At 36.5% G+C, this 20,360-nt stretch overlaps 1 protein-coding gene across 3 annotated transcripts in view; it reads right to left on the reverse strand.

Moving 5' to 3' along the window:
• CTNNA2 (catenin alpha 2) overlaps positions 1-20,360 on the reverse strand; it is a gene marked incomplete at both ends in the record, with an annotated part of 509,011 nt that overhangs the window by 18,346 nt on the left and 470,305 nt on the right. For 2 of the 3 annotated variants that reach the window (XM_082315551.1, XM_082315552.1), the window contains 3 exons: positions 11,925-12,059; positions 15,107-15,212; positions 17,943-18,124. In XM_082315551.1, the coding sequence (XP_082171677.1) occupies positions 11,925-12,059; positions 15,107-15,212; positions 17,943-18,124 (423 nt within the window). The remainder of the gene's footprint in view (positions 1-11,924; positions 12,060-15,106; positions 15,213-17,942; positions 18,125-20,360) is intronic. The other variant, XM_082315553.1, reaches the window with a different exon arrangement.

Raw genomic sequence — 20,360 nt, forward strand, 5'->3', positions numbered from 1 at the left:
CTTAAATCTCTTTTAAGAGTATGTATTATAAGCACACAGAGTTAATACTGACGTTTTCCCTTAGGCTTTTTGTTGCTACAAGGATCATGTAAATTGTAATCTAATCATGATTATTTTTTCAGTCTTAGTAATGATTAATGTGTATTCCCTGCTCTGTTTGTTTGCTCTGTTTTTCTCTCTTTTCGTTCTATTGAAAAAAGAAAGTGTGTGACTCATGTCTACTACCAGTCACTTCACCTAACAGAAGTCAAGTGTTTTTCTTCTTAACCTTCAAAACTTATATCAAAATCTAATCCTGCAGTATCTGCAGATGCTACTTTAAACCAGCATATTTGTGGATTTAAAAACTCAACAAATTGGTTAGTCCAGTTGACTAAATGAAGAGCTGTTGTGACTGTTAGAGACGATATATAACTTCAGGAACACAATGCAAAACTAGGCTGCATCTGAGTAATGAAAAGTGATGATAGTGCTGTGAATTTCAGTTCATAATTGAATTAAACATATGTCTGTCTGATTTCTCATTACATCATCTTGATTTCATGCTATTTGCATGTATGAAGATAGAGAGGAGGAAAAACACCTCTGGTACCCTGTATTGCATCTACTCCTTATTAACATGTATGTCTACTAGTCTGCCAAAGAGAAAAGAAAAATTGAACTTTTAAAGGCTTTTATGGTAAAAAGTACCAAGTAGAATCCAGTTAATTCATAACGTAGGTAATGTATGACTTGACTATTGCACCACAGTTGTTTTTGCCAAATAAAGTAGGAATATATTTCAAACTCCCATGACCGCCAGACCTTATTAAGCCTAAGCAAGCTTGCTCATTCTGACAAAGAGAAGGATGTTCAGAGGATATATCCTTAAATGTGAGAAATATTACACTTGTAGAAGCAGTTCTAAGATCTCCTAAAAATAAATAAATTGTCTTTTACTGGAATAGAAACATATGGAAGTAGCACAATTAAATTCTGGAAGACTGAGTATGGCCAAGAATATTCTCCAGTAACAACACAAGATGAGAAATATGAAGAAATATGGTAGATTCTATCATGATAATGTGATACAAACAGTTCAATAGATTAGGTAGCAGATAATACCCCAGATGGTATTTTGGGGCTAGCACTGCTCAAATCTGAAATCTTGTTTTGACCTGCTTAATATGATATCTGTAGTTGATAAAAAGAAAATTAAGGGAAGAGCAAAAAAGATAAGACTGATTTGTGAACATACACTAGAATACATTACTTGCCTAAACAGTGAACAAAAGCAGAGAAGGAATATACCTAACTGAAAACATTGCAGAAAAGTATATGCATTCAAGAAAGGAGGGAAATATTCGAAGTGTTCCAAGGAATACAACTAAGATTAATTAAATGAATACATGGAAATACAAAGAGACAGTAAATGAAGACTTTAATACTCTAAAATATTTTCTTAAGGGACATAAGTTAAACCTGAGAGCATAAGAAAAGTATGTGAATGCAGATCAAGTCGTTGACTGAATCACTTGCACCCAGGCACTAGAAATCAAGTTAAAAAAAGGGTCCATGTTCAGTTTGACATCAAAGATCTCTTGGAAAAAAACACCAAAGTGCTTGCTTTCTTGCTTAAAAAGATGGACGGATGATGGGGAATGGGCGGGCACCACTAAGGTACCAGTGGCTGCTGTCTATAAAGTTTGAGTACAGCAAGACTGTGAAAAGCTGAGGAGTATCAACCACACAGAAACATTATGTGTACTACTGGTATACTTACAGAAGGTAAAAATGGATATATTTTGAGGAATTGAAACAACAGCTTGGAAAGGCCACGTAAAAATGCCAAGCTGACACATATCATAAAAGTCTGAGACCTTAACACAGTCACACCTCTGACCCAAAGATGTCCTGTTGCTGTAGTGGATCAGCTTGATGGATAAATGGAAAATTCTTTTTTGTTCATTATCTGTCATAGCTAAGGAATGATGAAATATGTAACATCCCATCTGAGACTGAGTAAAGCTGTAACTTCTCTAGTTTTTTGACAAAAGGAACGTTGAATCTAGTTGCAGGTATGAAAAAGGATGAAAATGTTTCTGCAGTCTTTTGGATTGGTTATTGATGCTCTAAGCCAGTTTTACAGGGTTCTAATTTGGTCTTTGATGAGATTTAGGACAAATCACTTCTATGTTTCATCTCATTTTCTAGTGATACTGTTACCTACCTGGTAACCTAGTTCACAAGGTATTTTGATGATATGTTAGTCAAAATTAGAAAGAATTGCTGTTAAAAGAAAGCATTTGAGAATATCGAACAGTAACAGGTTAGGATCGATTTTTCTGATACTGGATAGTTTTCTACTTTGACTCCATACCAATGTCTTGAATACATTATACAAAACAAACCCTTTTTGTTGATGCATCTTCTTATCAGTTATGTAAGGTTAATGATGTGAGAACAAACCTATTCTTCCTTTGCTCCTATGAGGTTCATAAATAATAACAGTAATAATAATATGTTCCAAGTGTGGAAGAAAATATTTCAGAGGTTAAAGATATGAGGCAACTTTTAACCCTCCTCACTCAGCTTGAGCTCTTCCTAAAGGCTATTTTGACCTCCTACATTTAATGGAAATACATTCCTTTTGTGAGTTTTATTAAATACTTTGTTGTAAGCTGTTTGGTTCAGTAATTCCAATTGAATCTGCTCAGGCTGGGAAAACCTGTAATGTTTTCCCTTGAGGGTATGTCTTCTTGTCTGTGAGTTTCTATGTGTGTGTTACTCATCTGCAACTCAGGTTGTCAAGAACTATAATTAAAGCGCAAGAAATTGATGTGTCTGAACTGAAGTTGTTATTCTTTTAGTATCTGCGAAAGCAACATGTGATAGTACTTTTAGAAGTGAGATTAAGTCTCACCACTATCCAAAATCAGGAAGTTAAATAATTGCAAGAGCTAAAAGATGTACTTCTGTATAAGAAACACAGTCCAAAATCTCCTCTTGTGTATTAAATCTGTCATTATGTAATTTCAGTTCTCCATAATTCCATGTGCAAGAAACAAACCTGATTTTTATTTAAAGCCTCAGGATGTGCCTAAGAACGCCCCAGAGGCGAGGAATTCTTATTTAATACAAAATGGTAAAGCTTCATCCCAAACCACCTCCTTTAAAGGCAGTAAGACAGGAAAAGAAGTGAACATGAGATACCACTGAAGTCCTCTCTTTCTTTACAGTAATTTTTATAGGAATAGTCCTTTAGGACCATACCTTAGGGTATGTTAGAATAGTCTCTAGGCCTTGCCAATTATTGCAGGGCTGGTGCAGTTTCTATATCACAAAGCCATAATATTCCCACTTTCTTCCCATCTCATTCAGCAAGGCCTGGAATAGGAAAACATGCTGGACTGAAGCCATAACTGCTATAGCAGGCAAGCTTTGGATTTTAGAGTGGTTACCATTTTTAAAACAAATGCAGTATGTAATGAAGCATATATATCAATATTTCATTCAATTCTCTAATCTTTTTCTATGATCATATTTGTTTCAAGCCTCAATCTTGAATCCGTAACATGTTGCTTGGTTCTCATGGAATTAAATGGCTTAACATTATTTGGTATCAGAAATGCTTTTCTTTGCAGAAAACTCTTCTAATGAGAAATTGCAATAAATGTAATCTTCAGAAATTCATGAATATTTGTTACCTGATAAAGCACAAGAGCATGTTCCCTGTAGCCAAAATGCTTCTTAATAAGGATAAAAGTCTGACCTGTCTAAATTTTAACCTACTAAATGTAAACATATGGATGGTGTGCATGCTTCTTGTCTCCACGAATATATTCTAATGAAGACAAGTACAGTGCGATTTTGCTTTGCAAATGAAATTCTAGATAACATCTTTCCATTTATGCAGGATATATTGTTTCATTTTTATGTGTATGTGTGTTTACATGTGCATTTATAGAGTGAGATATTTTCTTAGTCCTGAAAACAGCCTTATATCAAAACACTGTAGCTTCAAAAGAACTAAGAGTATTTAATAAAAAATATTTTCTTGTTGAAATTTTCAGTTATGTCTTCAGCTTCATTTGTCTACTTTTCTTTACACAATATAAACTCTGCCCACCACCAATCCACCTTCACTCAGCTGTTTTGCAGAAATAACCATAGCAGTAATAAAAATAAATCAACCTTTCCAAAGTCTTCTGCGCTATTCTTTACATGGATCATCCTTATGATCCCCCAGATGCCCAAAGCTCAGGGTATATACTATTGTACAATCCAGCAACACTTATAAAGGCAAAACCATGTGAACTCACAGACGTAGAAATAAGACCCTATGGGATCTTTCACTTAGCTGAATCAAAACACTGTACAGATGTCACTTGAAAGAGACCTCTGGAGGACTCTTGTACAACTTTCAACTTGAAATGAGGTGATTACCAACATTAGACCTGCTCAGCTGCTGCACTGTCTGCCTGGGGCTTGAACCCCTCCAAGGATGCCAACTGCATAAACTCTTTGGGCTCCTGGTCCGCACTACCTTTACTGGGAAGCAATAGGTAAGCTTCATCTAATGAACTAAATCTTTATTAATGTTACATATTTGGAATAATTATTGTAAATGGCTTTAAAGCCACTTATTTATGTCTTCTTTTTTTTCTATTTGTCTTTGAGTTGTTTCTTAGGATAATTAGGAATTCTTCACTGTTTTAACTTTCAGAAAGCCCTAAGACAGTGTTTCCATAAAATACATCATATATAATGAATATATGACATGAGGGATTTTATCAGAACTCATTTTGATTAACCTGCATAACTCACTGATGCTTTTATCCTTTAGGAGTAGTAAATTGACTCAGTGTCAGGATGATAAATTTTTTATGTTACCACATAGAATCATAGAATAGTTTGGGTTGGAAGGGACCTTTAAAGGTCATCCAGTCCAACCCCTCTTCAACAAGCAGGGACATCTTCAACCAGATCAGGGTGCTCAGAGCCCCGTCCAACCTGGCCTTGAATGTTTCCGGGGATGGGACATCTACCGCCTCTCTGGGCAACCTGTCCCAGTGTTTCACCACCTTCATTGTAAAAAATTTTTTCCTTGTATCTAGTCTGAATCTCCCCTCTTTTAGTTTAAAACCATTACCCCTTGTCCTATCGCTACTGGCCCTGCTAAAAAGTCTGCCCCCATCTTTCTTATGAGCCCCCTTTAAGTGCTGAAAGGCTGCAATAAGGTCTCCCCGCACCCTTCTCTTCCCCAGGCTGAACAGCCCCAGCTCTCTCAGCCTTTTCTCACAGGAGAGGTGCTCCATCCCTCTGATTATTTTTGCGGCCCTCCTCTGGACCCAACTCCATATCTTTCCTGTGCTGAGGACCCCAGAGCTGGACGCAGGGCTCCAGGTGGGGTCTCACCAGAGCAGAGCAGAGGGGCAGAATCACTTCTCTCAACCTGCTGGCCATGCTTCTTGTGATGCAGCCCAGGATATGGTTGGCTTTCTGGGCTGGGGGCGCACATTGCTGGGTCATAGATAATTTTTCATCCATCAGTACCCCCAAGTCCTTCTTGGCAGGGCTACACTCAATCCCTTCATCCCCCAGCCTGTATTGATACGGGGGTTGCCCCACCCCAGGTGCAGGACCCTGCACTTGTCCTTGTTGAACCTCATGAGGTTCACACAGGCCTTCTTCTCAAACTTGTCTAGGTCCCCCTGGATGGCATCCCGTCCCTCAGGCATGTCAACTGCACCGCTCAACTTGGTGTCATCTGCAAACTAGAGATTATTGTGGAGTCCCACCAACTTTATGGTCCTGACTTTATCTCAGTCCTTTCCCACCATTGCAATTCTTTGATTTCACATTCCTATATTGCTTTTGGGTTGACTTTTTCTTCCCCTGACCCTTTCATATCTCATATTTCAAGTTCCTTGGCTTACTTCTTTATTATTTCCAAAATCCTCTCCTTTACCCATTGTTTTCATTCCAAGTCTCAAAACAGAACTCCTTTCCACCAACGCCATCCTAAACAAATATCTTTCCATGAGTCCTGTCTCATTATTTTCACAGCATTGGTACATACAATACACTGTTCATATTTGCAAACCCCCTTTTTTGACATTCTAACTTCTTCCTACAATCTTGTGGGTGAAACAGTAGGTAAACATGAAAAGCAACTTGCAAAAATAAAGCCTAAATCAAAAAGAAAATTACAAAAGTCAAATTATATTCTTAAGCAATTTAGTAATGATCTATAGGGTCTTTGGGTCCATCTTTCACTTTCCTTTACCAATCTGAGTATATCCACTTGTGTTATAACCACTTGTCAGATAATACCATAACCCAAACCCTAGTCTTGCAATAGTGTCAGCTTAGATATAGGACTATAGCTCTTCTTTGTGCTGTGTAACTCTTTGAGCACCCGCTGTCCGGCAAACATGAACACAGCAGTTATTTAGGAATAACTGCTCTTACCCTCAGCTCCAAGTAAATTGAATCCCTAGCAGACAAACCACAAAATTCCTATTAGTGATATTTATTAATCATTAAGTACAGCTTGGTCTTAGCTCAGCTGTTTTCTACTGAAAACACTGACAGCTTGCTAGTCCAAGCAACCCAGCCCAGAAATATCTACAAACCATGGTTTGACAGACTGTTTCTGTGAGTATGCTTCATGTATCATTCTTCCATTTCTGTTATAAATTAATAGTAAAACTTATTTTGTTGCTAGCTAAATAACAGGAGTAACCTTTTTGCACTTCTGAGAATCTTGAAGAAAAGGAACGGTTTTGCAGTTTTGTCAATTTGCCAGCTCTCCCTTCAGCAAACTTTCTTTTACCTAATGCTAAATTCTTGCCTGATTCAGGAGGAATTAAATTACTTTATTTACCAAACTCCAAAACAACATCTTCTCCGTACTCTTAAGCATTGTAAACGCAAAGGTTCTCTCTGCCTACTTGAAAACAAACAAACAAAAGAAAAACCCCAGAAAGGCTTTCTGAGGCAGGGGAATGAAATACCAAATCAGTGGCTCCTAAGCAACTGCTTATGCACAGGCTCTTAATCCAAACTCAATGAAAAATGGCCTCACCCGCTTTTAATAGCAGGTGAACCTCCAATTACCTGACTTTTCTCTGAGTCTACAGAATTCATAAGTAGCAACTTGATACTCCACTGCCCATATGCATACCAACTTGCTTTTACAGCACAAGGTAGTTTAGGGTGATTCAGCCTTAAATGAAAGAAAAGTATGACCTTTAAACCATTCTGTTTTACTAGGTGTAAGATCCATAGGCAGAATTGATAGGGAAACTGTTTGCCAGCTCACCTGAAGTAACTGCTGGATGCACAGCGTTATTCTGTGATAAAGAATGAGGCTCACTCTTTTTTGATGAGGACTAGCTATTTCCAGTTACCTTATTACTGATCAAGAATAAACATACAGACAGTTATTTTGCAGCATATCCTATATCTGTTAATATTTTAAGTATCCAACCTCCCAGTCCAGGTGTTATGGGAATTTTCATAATGTCCTACCCAAAGTTAATGGGGTGGCTCCAGCCCTTTTACCTTCCTTTTTCCCCCAAAGTCCTCGCTTAAATTCACCAAGCAAGAACACCTAGATGAAGTCACAATCTTAACTAAACTGTCTTGTATCTTCGAAATATTATAATAATCCTTCTCTTAGTATCGTAGCTGAGCCTATTATGGTAAGATAAATGGGCCTTTGAAAATAATTGGAAATTGGACCCAGCTACAGCGTATGTTTGGAGTGTGCTTTGGCTATTGATTCAATACTTTTGGACAGTGTTCAAAGGTACATGGCTGTTTGTATGACACTGTATATCTGTCTGGCTCAGAAGTTTAAGACTCTTTGGGCAAATTTTCTGATAATACAGCTGATTATATCTGTAGAGTTCTGAAACAAACCTGCAAAGGATAGGGGGCTGCCTTGAATAAGGGATTTTCTTAGATTCTGTGCAATATAATCCTGCAGGAAAAACTGTAGCAAAGCCACTAACATAAACAAGAATTTTAAAAAAATGCAAGCTCATAGCCTAAATGGAGAGTAGGTAAATGAGCTGATCAGCTTCAGAGCAGCAGTAAACAAAACAAGTGAATATTTATCCTAGAGTAAGAAATGAATATATAGATCTGTTTTATTGTAATCGTCTAGCTAACAGGAGTCCGACAGGAATACTAAAAAAATAAAGCAGCCCTAGAGTTAGAAAAAGTCTGAATTTTTATCCAAATAACAAACATTATGGTTTAAACCGACTCTGTCCGACAAAAGTAGCTATCACAAAAAGGCTATCTATCAGCATGCATTAAGTATATCTAAATGGTATTTACTTCACTGAGAGTAGCATATGTTCAGCACCTCAGAGGATTCATTCCAATACAATGGTGCAACTGATTATGAAGCAAATATACATTACATTAAATAAACTAAGGCAAGAGACAAAGAAAATTATTTTGAAGTGCTTTTAGTCTGTGATTTTATTAAAGGAGGTTGTTCATTTTTAGAGGGAATTAGAAATTGGATATTCAAATTTAAAATTACAGAAACACATATCTCTTTATGGACCAAGTCAAAGAGACTTTTATTAGGAACAAGGATACCAACTATACAGATTGGAAATATTTTTGAAATATTTTGCACTTTTTTAATATTAATTTCTTTTTGCTTTTATCTGACTCCTTCCTCACCCCTTTTCTTTGCTTTCTTCCCTATAATCTTCTTCAAGTTTACAAGGCTCCTCACTGAAGAACAGGTATCACATACTTTTTCCGTATTTTACTTTTCAAAACTCAGCTGGAGTCAGGAATTAAGAGTCTTACCTTGCAACATAAATGGCCAAGTCAACCGATAGTCTAAATTGGCCTTGCTCCACTGATATTAATGAGGTTAGGCTGATGTATGCTAACTCTCAATTGCCAAATCTTGCTTATCTGGTGAAAATAATTTTGCTATCTGCATATGGGGAATTTAATGGGAAAGATCAAAGGAGACAAAGAGCTGGGGGAAAAGGAATGAAAGAAAGAAAGGGAAAAACAACAGTGGGTTCTTTACTGAAATAATTTACACTTCAGGAGCATGACATTTTCTTACTTTTTGATCTGTTTTTCTATTTGCAACAAAGTCAAGGATGCCAAAAAGAACCCCTTCATATGCTATGCTAGTATCATATTAATCTATAGAGGAAAAAGCAAACAAGATCAGCTTTATGCTTATTTTCAGAGATAAACCGTACTGAACTACTGAATCTTGTGGGGGGAAAAAAAGAAATAGAAGTTTCACCAAAAGATATATAGCACATTATATGTTAGGTACACAGTATTTTTGAAGTTGTTGCAACACATTTTTCTCTAACAGAACTATAAGAACTGTGGGGTGGCTTTCATGTCTTTTAGGTTTTAATTGGTTTTGTGTCTCTTTCCTTTTTACATAAATATACATATGCCCACACATAGATTCATACATACATATGTATACATTCATTTCATTTGTAAATATTGATTAATATTCTTAATAATGTAAAAATTCACGCAGAAATTGTACTCCCCGTAATAATTCTGAATCATAACTCATCTTTTGGATCAATCTGAACTATATTGCTGTTCTTTGTAAACACAGTAGTAAATTACAACATTGAAATAATCATCCTGGTGCTTGATATTTACATCAAACCACTTAAATATAGTGCATTCACATAAACTTACTTCTGTAGTCATAGGTTGGGAAGCTTGAATTCTGGATTTCTACTGTACTTCTAACATTGTACTGTATGCAAGTTGCCAAATAATGGTATTTCATTTTAATGTAAATAAAATACTGTTTATTTGTAATTGGCTATCCAAGAGGAAATGAAGAAGAAGATGGAAGCAGAAGCAGCAAGTAGACAAGCAGATGTAGATGTGCACTTGGATACCAGATCTCTGGATAGCAAAGGAGCATACAGTACCCAGCACCTTGAAGACAAACAGCTTGGAAAACACTATCAGGAAAGCACTGTACTAACTGTGTTATACCAGGTAACAAGATAATGCTCTCAAAAAAGGGATGTACAGGAGTTCAACTCTATATCACCTCCTGTTCAGAGCAACAGCAGAAGAAGCAACCTAGGCAATCTTAAATTTTTTTGTATGTCCGTACTACTGAGTCTTTGGAACAGACACAAATAATTTCTGTGGTTGAAGCTTGCTTTGCCTTTGTCTGCAACTGACTGTAAAAACCCAACCAAACAGAAACACAATGGTGATGAAGCCTGGTAAGCAGCAGATGCTAACAATGCCAGACTAGAAACGATGAAGTCAAGCGGTTCGGCCACTTAAATTTCACAACGGATGGTGATGTTCCAGTAACGAATAGATGCTAGAGATTCACAATGGCTTATTCAGCATCCACATACACTGAATAAAGAGACTTGAAAAAGAAACACACACAACCACAAAAGCCAAGCTGGTAGAAGCACTGATTTGGGTAATTGCTATAGATAGATGAATATGACAACTCAATGGGTATGAAAGCTGGGCCCAGATGGCAGTAGGGAAGAAAAGATCATAGCATTTACTGTGCAGCATAGCTGTCAGCGATACAAGGACAGATCACTCCATTAATATCAGGAAAATGGAAGAGGATCTTTTCATTGCTGTGGGAAGATCAAGGTATTAAAGTTACATATGTACATACGTCAAGAAGTGAAGACCAATTGCAGGACAGACACAGGAACATTTAAGCAGCTCCTTTTAGGATTGCATATATGACTTCAGAATGTCTGATCCAAGAAAGCCTGGCAAATGTTTAAGACCTTCTATAGTGCTTTGCAAAAATTCAAAACGTTATGTAGTTGAGAACATTTGCTCTGACTTCTGATATGTTTGAGGAAGGCCAGTGATTTCACTGGGGAATCTTATGGATGAAATGAAGGGCACAAGTTAGTTGTCCTAACAATCTTCGTACTTGATTGGGCTTAAACAATGAAAGGGTGCTTTTTCAAAACCGCATTTGAAAACAATCTTGTTTCAAGTATCTTGGGTCTCACAAATCACCATCATTTTGAACGCACACTCAGGAGAGTGAAACATATTATACATTTACATACATATGGTCTGTATTTGAGTTAGAAGACAACAAAGGTGTCATGGGGCGAATACTAGGGTGATTAGTTAGAAGAAAAAAATAAGAAAATCATGAAGAGCAGCAATTGCTACTGCTTGGTTCTAGTAATTGCCAGAGGCACAGAGTCCAACATTAGGAGAAGGAAAGAAAAAATAGTTTAAAAATGTAGAAAATTCATTGTTTATAATATTACTGCTGCTGCACATTCTTGTCTTGACTTCTAAAAAAGATTGTGTGTAAAAAGTTTGTAGTGTTCATTGAAAATAAATGAAATAACTGGACAGGAATTAGACTATATAATTATGCTTGCCAATAGTATTTGAAAACAGCACGTGCATCAAAAATTAAAATATTTTGCTGGCCTTCCAGAGTTTTTGCTAAACCTAGTGTGCATTGGAACCTGAGTGAATGAAATCCCATTAGTCATCACTATCTTAACAATATGCACTTCATACAGAGCTGGCTTCTGCACAGAGGAAGGAAATTACCAGTACTAACAAAGGAAAGAATATTTATATGAGCAAATATACAAAAAGCTCCAAATAATTATAATATTCACAGTTTGGCAATGACTTTCTAGGCTATAAAATTACTTTTCTTTTGGAAGAATGAAGATTTTACAGGGTTAGTATAAACAAAGGGTACTTGGAAAATCAAATTGCTCTACGCGAGTTATTGTAAGGTCTGGAATAATGGCGATAACATTTAAAAAGCTTGCTTATGAATCACTATGTTTTTGTTTTGTACATTATTGCCATCAAAAACGCTCCCTTTCAAGTGCTACATGGGAAACATAAATGGCTAAATACAAATACCAGCTTACCCCTGATACAATAAGTTCTCCTCCCAGGTTCTGAACTTCTGCCTTCACTTTGCTGCAGATATTGAGTTGGTGGCAGTAGAGGGCAATGCGCTGCAGGTACGCTAGCAGATCCTGTTTGCAGGCTGAGTCTGGGCACTACAGACAAAAGAAATATTTGATTAGATGTAGCTTCATTTATATTATTACAGAGAGGTAATCAGAGGAGATAGTGGCAATGTGTGTGTATTAGGTGGATCCATTTCAATTCATCTTTACATAAGATACTTGATGAAATGTGAAAATTCAAACTCTACCTTTCATTTAACTCAAGACATATGAATTGTAACCTGAAGATGCGCTATATCTTTTTGTAGAAAGAAGAAACCTCTCTGTCAGCCACTAATGAAAGACAATGAAAATAATATGATTGCTATGTTGGCGGGGGGGGGGGGGGTGGGGGGGTGGTTTCACTTATAATATCACTTTGTACACAACAGAAGAATCTATTGAGCAGCCAAAAGACCAAGTTTGACCTGAAACTCCAGGTTGCCTGCTGGGTATCCAGGTTAAGATACAACCTGGACCAGTTAAAGTCCAGATAAATCCAGTTCTGACTGATTACATCCACTCTAATGCCAACTCTTGACTGTCTTGCCAGCTTCCCTGGCGTTTGTGCAGACCTTCAGAGGACACAGCTCTGCTTCAGACTTGGCAGAAGCCAGGCCCCTTACTGACACACGAAGGACTCGAGAGGCAGAGGTGAAGCTGCTGGGGTTTGGTATTGACAGATTTGGCAAGCTTATTGTTAATGCATAAATACCTTAATCTGTGCCAGAAGGAAATTATTTCCTAAAGTGTAAGTGACACACTATGGAGTCCCTCAGCAGATGACATCAGTATTGCAGCTCTTCTCAAGAACACAAGGAGATAAGCTGGTCACTCTGCATGTCTAAGGGATGCTTCTTCATACTAGAGGGAAGGCTATCTACAGTCCTGTACGATTTTGGATGCTGTGGATCTCAAATGTGTTTTGATACAAATTATATTAGGTCAAACGTGGTAGACTCAGTGAAGGTTTTATAATCGATAGAACTAGAAAGGGCCCAAGTACAATTTATTCATAGTCTTTGGGACTCTGAATAGAAAATGCATCATCCCCCACAATACCAACAGCATAATAAACAACCCTCTTGTAGTTAATATTCAAAGTCTTGCCTCAAGAGAACAGAGCTCAGTAATTCACTCTGATGAAACACTGCTAAAAGAGTCCATTGCTAACAGCATGTCTCCCATATAAACTCTTTGGGGCTACCCAACAAAGTCTGACTGACAATGTTCTTTGAAAGTATAGCTTGGGGAACAAAGATTCCAAGTATGTCTTTTTAGCAGCTTACAAAGTTTATGCTCAATTTTTGTAAAATATTATCAGAGCACTTCAACAAAAACTGATAAAATTAAACACACATGAGTCAATGGCAACACAACCTCTGACTTGAGAAGACTGCTCTAGCCCCAATGGCTAATGCTGACAAGGAACGTTTGTGGTGAAGTAGTTGCGTATACTGTCGTCTATAACACTGAAAGCAGTCACTTTGTTTTTTTTCTCTCCTTTTAAAACTAACAATAAACAAAGCTGGAGGTTCATTGTGGCTGTTAGGTTTAATCTGCTTTATACTTATGGCAATGCTATAATGCCTCTCTTTCTCAGACAGTTGCCACATCTTTCAGGCATGAATCCCTAAGAGACCTCTTCTCCCTACCGGTGACAACTTAATACAGAAATATTTACCCTACTCTTGAAGTCTATGAACTGAAAGAAATGAACTTTAATGCAATACTTCTAGAGAGCTGACAAGGCTTTAAATACAAGTACCTTGGAGCGAATGAAAATGTAAGATCTCATTGGAACAGTAATTAAAAATGCAACTGTCCATAAAAAGTTTATATTGCATGAGTGCCTCCAAAGTTCTGTAAAGTATCATTAAAGTGCAAGCATTAAAACAAACACTTCATTCTCATAGTGATTTTACTGTTTATTATTAAAGTGTGCACGTTAAAGTCTTCTGAAATTTAAAATGTGAGTCAAGCCAATGCACTCTAAGCATAACAAGTCTCTTTGTGCTTCTTTCTTTAAAATATTCCACCTCTGCAAATAGTGTAGACCAGGAATTTCATCAGCTGACAGATGGATTTCTTCTTTCTTATGCTAAAATGAACAAATGCTACATTTGAAGGACTGGAATGGGTTAACTAGAAGAAAAATGCTAGCTGATAATGAAGAAAACCTAAAGCCAACATTTCTGAGGTTATAGGAAAAGGGACAGCTTCAGGTTTCTTGCCACTCTGGCCCATATTCCCTGGCAGGACGTGTTACACACTATTACATGCTCACTTGAAGAAGAAAAAGAAATACTTATTTTGAAGAGGAAGACTAGAGGCAAGGAAGTTATCACTTCCCACTTCCAGCAAAATTTCTCCTGATGACAATGAAAGGAAAGAAACTATAGGAAGTTTACAAGGCAAAAAAAAAAGTCAAATTTAATTCGCCTAAATCTAAAATTAGCTACCTAGAACCTGGATTTGAAATTTGGCTCCTGACTTTTAATATGATGCTTCCTCTTGCTCTCCAGATGGATAAATAATCCAGTCTGAAAGGGGCTGAATATAGCAAGTTCATCTTTCCAGTTGTGGCATGAACTTGGTAATGGGGCTGAGGACACAGACCCTAGAACATGGAGCAGGGGGTTGTAAGGTGAAAGCACGATACTCTGATGCAAAGCAGAAGAAAGGGAGTCAGGGAATCTTGAAAAAGAAAAATGCCATATCAAGGGAAATTGCTGGAAGAACGAGCTGAAAAGAATATAAGGATTCCTAGGCATATGGCAAGGGTAACGGAGCATCCAAGTCTCTACTGCTCTCATGACAGCAAATATATCAGTCTAATTCTAATATAATCACCTGGGTCCAGAAGTGAGGCTGTGGAACAATTCAGGCATTTCTGAGATTTAGAGAGACTCATTTATGACTTTCCTGTACTGCAAAACCCAAGCTGACTGGTACGGAACTTATATTCAATGGGTAGATTAGTATCCAGGCAGTGACTTTCAACAGGTAGTTTTCTGCCAAGTAGAGATAACCTTTTTGTGCAGAAGCCAACTCATTGATAGAGGTTACATTATGTTTCTGTCCATTTTTGTTGTTACCTGATCAGCTACCGCCCGTGCCAATTTGTCCATCCTTGATCCTGCCTCTGCAATCTTCTTGGCCGCATTAATGACATCTGATGTATTCTTCAGGGGGCCTTTACCTCTGTGAAATACAATACAATTATGCACAATCTAAATAAATCATGAAAGGCAACAGGTTTAGTGACCCTGTTTAGTGTTTGATTTTAAAATAGTAACACAAATGACTTCTTAATTTATTAGTATTTCACCTTTTAACTACTTTATAGTACAGCTCGATTAAGAAATCGGTCTGCTATATTTCCTCTCTCTTACAAAATGCCTCACTAGCAATTTAGTGTGATGGCGCCTTCAAGCACATGAGCTATGCTTACTAGAATACGCATTTTTAAGTGCTCATTGAGCCAACGTTCTTTTGGAATACACAACTATTTCAAAATTATGTTATTCCCAAGCCAGTGCTAAATGTTAAGCCTGTCATGTCTAGAACAAGAATGTCACAGTTTAGAAAATCTTTTTAGTAGATTTTTGTCAGCAAAGATATGTGAAGCATAATCCTTATGTTACACTTAAATGTTACACTTAAAACGTATAATTAGCTTTAAGACTGATCTTTCATTATACTTTTAAGATGATGCACAAAACTCTGATTTTAGTCATTAAAGTTACAAAACTGTATATAGACAAAAAGTAAAAAGTCACTGCAGACTTTTCTGAGTTTGCTTCAGACTCAAAACTTTAATCCTGTTTGTAATAATAAATTTGCTGCTGCTCCTGAGAATGGCTCAGTTGGAAGTGAGCTGATTTTCTTTTTCTTTTTTTTTTTGTGTATTTTTATTTTTATTTTTTTATACTATGTGCAGAAATATAGCTTCAGACAAGACTGATGGAAAATCATAATATGATCAAACCTAGGTTTTTTTAAACTAAAATTGAAGGCATTTTTTCTAAGCACAACATAGTAGTATGTTTTCATTTTTTTCATCTATAATGCCAAGAATAACATACTGAAACATATTTCCATTTTTATCTTCTTTCCATACTTTCATTTTCACCTTAAACCGATATGGAAATACAACAAGTATCCCACTCTCGTTAAACTTAAACTGTAGCAAAAATCCTTCAGTGACCTCATATGCCTCTACTTTAATTACATCAGCAGATCTGACTGACACAAACTCCACGCATTTGAAAAATTATTCTATTTTAACACTGCTGAGGTTACAGTTAACCAAAAAGGTGTGAAAGGCTTTGTTCTGTTTTAATGGAATATATTAAACAAGTTTTTATTGAATCTGATGTAAACAGAGGTGCACTTTGATTTTTTTTTTTTAATTTACTTCAAATGTGACAGTAGTTTTCTCTCATTCTCATATTACTTCTGTCCTTTTGATGGTAGAAAATGTAATTACAAAACTTTCAATTTGATGTTCAATGTATCAAAGGTTGTCTGGGAGGCTGCAGAAAGTGTTCGTATTCTGGGCTGTTGCTTTAGAACATTGTTTCTTCCTTCTGTGAAATGATGGTACTGTTTGGACAGTTTTTCACTCTGTTTTGGGGCAGAAGGATCAGAGACCCAAAGACAATACAAATATAAAATTAAGAATCCTTTAAAACATCACCCTTCATAGGAGGTTCTACACTGCCATTTAGTGTACAGGAGTGGTGAGTCTACTGCAAAAAGAACAGTTGTAAAAGCACAAACTGAGAAAAAGCAAATAAGCTGAGAGAATAATTACTTGGAAAGTAGTAGTAATCTATTAAAGTAAGCAAACTTTCTATATGTATAATTAAATTAAAAATGGATAAAAATGTTTGCTGTTGCCTATTACCAATTAACTAGCCATGTGAGTGCAAATAGTTATTTGCAAATTAATGGTATTTATACACACCCCCTATCTATCTATCTATCTATCTATCAAAAGGTATGTGCGAACCCTATATTGTCAATGCAGAGACTGTCGCCTCTGAAATGGGTCGAAGGCTCCAGACACAAGGCATGTGATCAGCTGGTGATTAAGAAATCTATTTGAGCACCTCAGTGAGATGAATAAATGGATGTCTTATTTTAATTCTGAATAAAAACATGAAGATTTTTGTCCGGTTTTGTCTAATCACATTTTGATAAATACCATTTAAACTTTCGAACTCCCATTAAAAATAAACACTGAAAAACCTTTATTATGGTGATCTGTAATTCAAAGAATCTTGTAACATGTTCTCCCTGGTGTGATTAACAATATGACTATATTTCAACAAAATAATTCTGTTTATATGATATCATTAATGAATGGCTTTTTGATCCTTTGCAATTAGAAAAGAACAAGACATCAATAGAAAAAAAGAAATGAAAGCAAAAAAAAACCCATTACTGACAGGCTCCAATAAATTATTAGATCAAAACAGTTTCATTTCATTAGGGAATTTTTTGGAAAGAAGTTCAGTGTTCGAAATGATATAAATAGTTTTGCCATTATTTTTGATTGACACAAATTGTGTTGAAATGTTGAAAGTTCAGAGAGGCACATGCATTTAGATGGGTACTAAAGGAAATGTCAGTTGAGTGTCTGTAAGGTCACAGACTATCTTTGCTGCTGATATTCAAGATGATCTGCAAATAAAACAGATTCATAAATAGGACAAAAACTTCATGTGATTAATCCCATTTGGAGAAATATCCAGAGCAGTCATGTGTAGAGGACTGTACAACCCATCCCGTTACGTGTGATGCGTGTTACCTGGCTTTGCATCCCCCAAACCACAGCACATCATCTCAATAGGCTATAAATTGCAACAAAAAGGACAGATGTGGGATGTCTGAAGAAGTACTCAGCACAGGTTATTTTGTCCTTACCTAGTAAAGTCTGTCATTTCCATCATAATCATGCACATCTGCTTTGCCAACACAATGATGTCATTACCACTGTCATCCCACTTGGCCACCTCTGCATCCAGTTTGCTCTTTTCTTGGTGGAATATCTCTACCTGCTCGGCAATCTTAGCCTTCTCCTCCTGGGGAAGCTGAGCCATGATAGCCTGGAGAAAAAATGGGAGAAGTTGGCCATGAAAAAAGGAAGCTAGAAACTATACATTTCCAGTAGTCCAAATGGCATGCCCAACTTCTAGTTTCTTTTTATGGGAGGTGAAGATGCCAAGAAAAACCCAGTAGACATTTGATTTCTGTTAGAAAAGGCAAAACCAAATTCACAGCATGTTTATAGCTCTTCTTATACCTTCAAGAATTTAAAATCATATATGTGATGTCATGATATACAGATTATTCATCAGTTGATACAGGAAGATTAATGAAAATCCCTGTTAAACCTTAACTTTTAGGAAGAACAAAATGAATGACGTCTACGGGAAAAGGCAGGCTGAATTGCCACTATCTCCCCCAGTTTCATTCTCTGTCAGAAACAGAGATTTTCTGCTTAAGCCAACACTAAAATAAGCTATGGCATGCAAGATAATACATTTGGAGTGAATTGTAATGAATGTACCTTTCAATAGTATTTAGTGGTCTAATTGTCTCTTGGAAGACACGCAAAAAGGCACTACACAGGTTGATACTAATCTGCCTCGGCATTACCAACAAAGCAGAAAGTTCCCTGCCCCCGCCAAAAAAAAAGAAAAAAGAAAACCCTACAAAATTATTATAATTACTTTTGAAGATCAAATGGACACTTCCAATAATGATTTCCAAGCTGAGCTACTATTTGGCTTTAGGGGTTCTGAAGACCATATAATGCATTTAATGGGGTGTGACACATATTTAAGTGCCATTACATTTTTTCTTGTTTGTGTCACTTTCAATCAGCTGAAGTCTTTCTCTACATATTCTTAAAATGCTCTTGGCTTTTAAAAATTCATAATTGACCTTTTCCAAAACTGAAATTAAAAAAGGTTATAAACAGTAGATCAGAAAATGAGAAATTTGCAAGTTAATCAAATTAAAATGCAACACATGAGTTTTAATTAGTCCTTATCAATGTAACTTAGCAGTTTCAAATGGTAGCATATTAGTCTTTCCACAGAAAAATGCAGTGTAAGTCAAGCTAATAAATAAATATATAAAATACACATAAAAGACCAGAACAGATGAATTAACTGAAATTAAGAGAATGTGATAGGAGTAGTAAAATTTGGAAAGCTGATTTGTATGTCTTGCATGTGGTTTCTTTCTGTGGGCAGCTTCACCTGCACAGCCTTTAAACCGGTATACAGTGTTTTAACATTTCTATTCCAGCTGCTGATGTGTTTTCAAGGAAGCTATATCCTATAGCAAATGCAGCTCATATATTCAAGTTTTATTTCCATTGAAGACCAACACAAATTTTTCTACTGAAATACTAATAGCTCCATGGAGTAAGCATATTAAACAAATCCATTATGTTCCACAAATAAAAATCCAGCTTTTCTACAGAAAAGGTTCAAATAAGATACTATTCTGATTAGCAGTCTCATTTCAATGAGTCACTCAAGACTGTGGACTGGGCAGCTTCTGCTTAGCATGTCTTCATTTTAGGTTTTCGTCGTTTGTTGCTTCTTGTGACGTATTGCATTCTACGTTATTCAGGAACGGGACTGTCTTTATAATATATTATGTTTATACAGTGTGTAGCTGATCAAAGCAGAAGGTTTTAAGTGCAGCAGTGATAATAACCACAATAAATGTAATAGAATTTAAGACTCCTAAGTCCCTAGGTGAACTAGATTCTTAGTAAAAATATTACTGCAGTCTTTACTTGGTTTTCAGCCTAAGAAAGGATGATATGCTACCCAATCCTAGATGTAACAAAAAAAAAAAAAAAAAAAGGACTGTGAAACAACTATTGTATCTCAGTACTTTGTACCTGAGACTTACTTTAGTAGTCAATTCTTTTAATATATCAAACAGGACTTTCTGCGCTTTAAAATATAAAAATCCCTCAAAGATAGTCAGCTGCATCCAGAACATTGCTCTTTCATCGTTCTCAGGGTAAGGTATCCAGGCATTATTCTGCAATTCTCCTGACTGCCTGGTTTTCAATGCCAGTTCCTGGTCACCCACCTCTCTGGGACGGGACCTTCAATCCATCTGCTCTTCATCTAGGTGATAAGGATATATATGATATGCCCTTGATATGCAAGGACAAAATTTTTTGTCCTTGGGATACAATGATAGAAACCCAGCTTTTCTGATACATGGTATGGTTTATTTACCACCCGTATTCGATATTCAGGGAAATTAATTTAAGACAAAAAGAAACCTCTGCCCATTCCGTTTTATCTA

Source organism: Platalea leucorodia (assembly GCF_965183815.1).
Source record: "Platalea leucorodia genome assembly, chromosome: 6".
NCBI classification, from domain to species: Eukaryota; Metazoa; Chordata; class Aves; order Pelecaniformes; family Threskiornithidae; genus Platalea; species Platalea leucorodia.